At 44.5% G+C, this 1750-nt stretch overlaps 1 protein-coding gene across 4 annotated transcripts in view; it reads right to left on the reverse strand.

The window, feature by feature from the left end:
* LOC106935604 (microtubule-associated tumor suppressor 1 homolog) overlaps positions 1-1750 on the reverse strand; it is a 61032-nt gene that overhangs the window by 33729 nt on the left and 25553 nt on the right. For all 4 annotated transcript variants that reach the window (XM_015016151.1, XM_015016152.1, XM_015016150.1 and 1 more), the window contains exon 5: positions 929-1132. In XM_015016151.1, the coding sequence (XP_014871637.1) occupies positions 929-1132 (204 nt within the window). The remainder of the gene's footprint in view (positions 1-928; positions 1133-1750) is intronic.

The following is a 1750-nucleotide window of genomic DNA, read 5'->3' on the forward strand; positions in this document are numbered from 1 at the left end:
TACATTCATTTTGCCCCCAAAACAGTCGATGCCTCCCCCCCCCTCACACGCGTCTTCAACCAGACAGCCATTTGTAATCCATAGGGGGGCACAGAAAATGTTTGGAAACCACTGGGGGAGGGGCGCAGAAGAAAAAGTTTGGGAACCACTGCAGTAAGGTAAGTTTATATTAAGCAAACATTAGCTAAAATAGGCTAAAGTAAATGCTATCGTATGGAAGGCTAAGCTAAGTTAATCAAAGGTAAACCAAACGAAGTTAAGTACAGGTAGACTACAATGAAAACCTAAGGCTAAGACAGGCTAAGGTGAGCAAAGCTAAGGAAAGCTAAACTAAACGCAGTTAAATAAAGTTAAAGTTGAAGCTAAAGTTTGTGGCTAAGCTAACCTGAAGCAAATGCAGCTAAGCTAAGGTGTGCTAAAACATTTGAAAACCTCATCTTATATTTGTACGTCTAATCTAGCCATATGCTAGTCCTGAACAGAGCAGTAAATTAGGAAAAACTCAACTGAGATTCCTGTCGGAGCGAGCGAAGCGTCTTCCTTCACCTGAGCACCTGATACTTACCTGTTTTCAGGTAATCTTTGGGAATCGCCCCAAAACCTCCTCTGCATCAGGATTTTTCACAGATATGGAAACTAAATGTTTCTTTCTTTCTGGCAGTTATACTTTCTCTGAACTAAAGAGGAACAGGAAGTCATTTTTAGAGTGCAGCAGTGCTCAGACACCAGCTCTGGATCTCTACCACATGTGACCTCTGACCCCAACTTGCTCACATTCCCGGTCTCTGCAGGGTTGGCGCAGATGATGACAGTGTTATTTCACTCCAGCAACCCGACTGTTTTACATCTGTCCTGCTTAAATGGCGGCAGAGACGCAGGAAGTCCAGAGGGAGACAGGAAGTGGATGTGGAAGCCCCGCCCCTCTCACCTTTGCTGCTGGCCACGTTGTTCTCGCTGCTCCCCAGAGACGAGGAGCTCAGCCCGGCCGGCACGCCTTTCACAGGAAGCTTGGAGGCGGCGGGAGCAGGTGGTCGCCATGCCGACCCGGGGGCTGACTGCTGATTGGATGATGGTTTGGGAATGGAGGCGGTGGGAATGTGAGCGACTCCTGATGCTCGAGGTTTGGGAATACCTGGGAAGCAAATAGAACGACCCGGAATAAAGAAAAGAACAAGACAAACAGAGAAACAAATCCGACTTTCTCCGACAATGAAGCTCCAGACATTATGAAAATGTTTCAGCTGCTGCTTGACTTACTGTAAATCACTGTCAAGAATCAACATCAGCTGTATCTAGCAAGCTAAACATTTAGCTAAAGCTAAACAATTAGCTTGCTTACTGAATATTTAGCTCAGTTGTATACTGACTTTCCTTGCCAACTTAAAGCTTTGTTAATAAACTAAATATTTAGCATGCTAATAAAATATTTAGTTTGTAATATTTACAAATGAATGAACCTGGTGAAAATATGACCTTGGAAATTGAAACCCCATTTATCTCCTCTTATGACTAAATATGCCAAATTATTGCTGTTAATTTTTAACTGTGTAACATTAACAGCACCCCATAAACATCCATCCATCATCCATCCACCCATCCATCCACCATCCACCCATCCATCATCCATCCACCCATCCATCATCCATCCATCCATCATCCATCCACCCATCCATCATCCATCCACCCATCCATCATCCATCCATCCACCATCCATCCACCCATCCATCATCCATCCACCCATCCATCATCC

This window comes from Poecilia latipinna, unplaced genomic scaffold (genome assembly GCF_001443285.1).
Source record: "Poecilia latipinna isolate Pla-1442-1.1 unplaced genomic scaffold, P_latipinna-1.0 Scaffold1986, whole genome shotgun sequence".
Classification (NCBI taxonomy): Eukaryota; Metazoa; Chordata; class Actinopteri; order Cyprinodontiformes; family Poeciliidae; genus Poecilia; species Poecilia latipinna.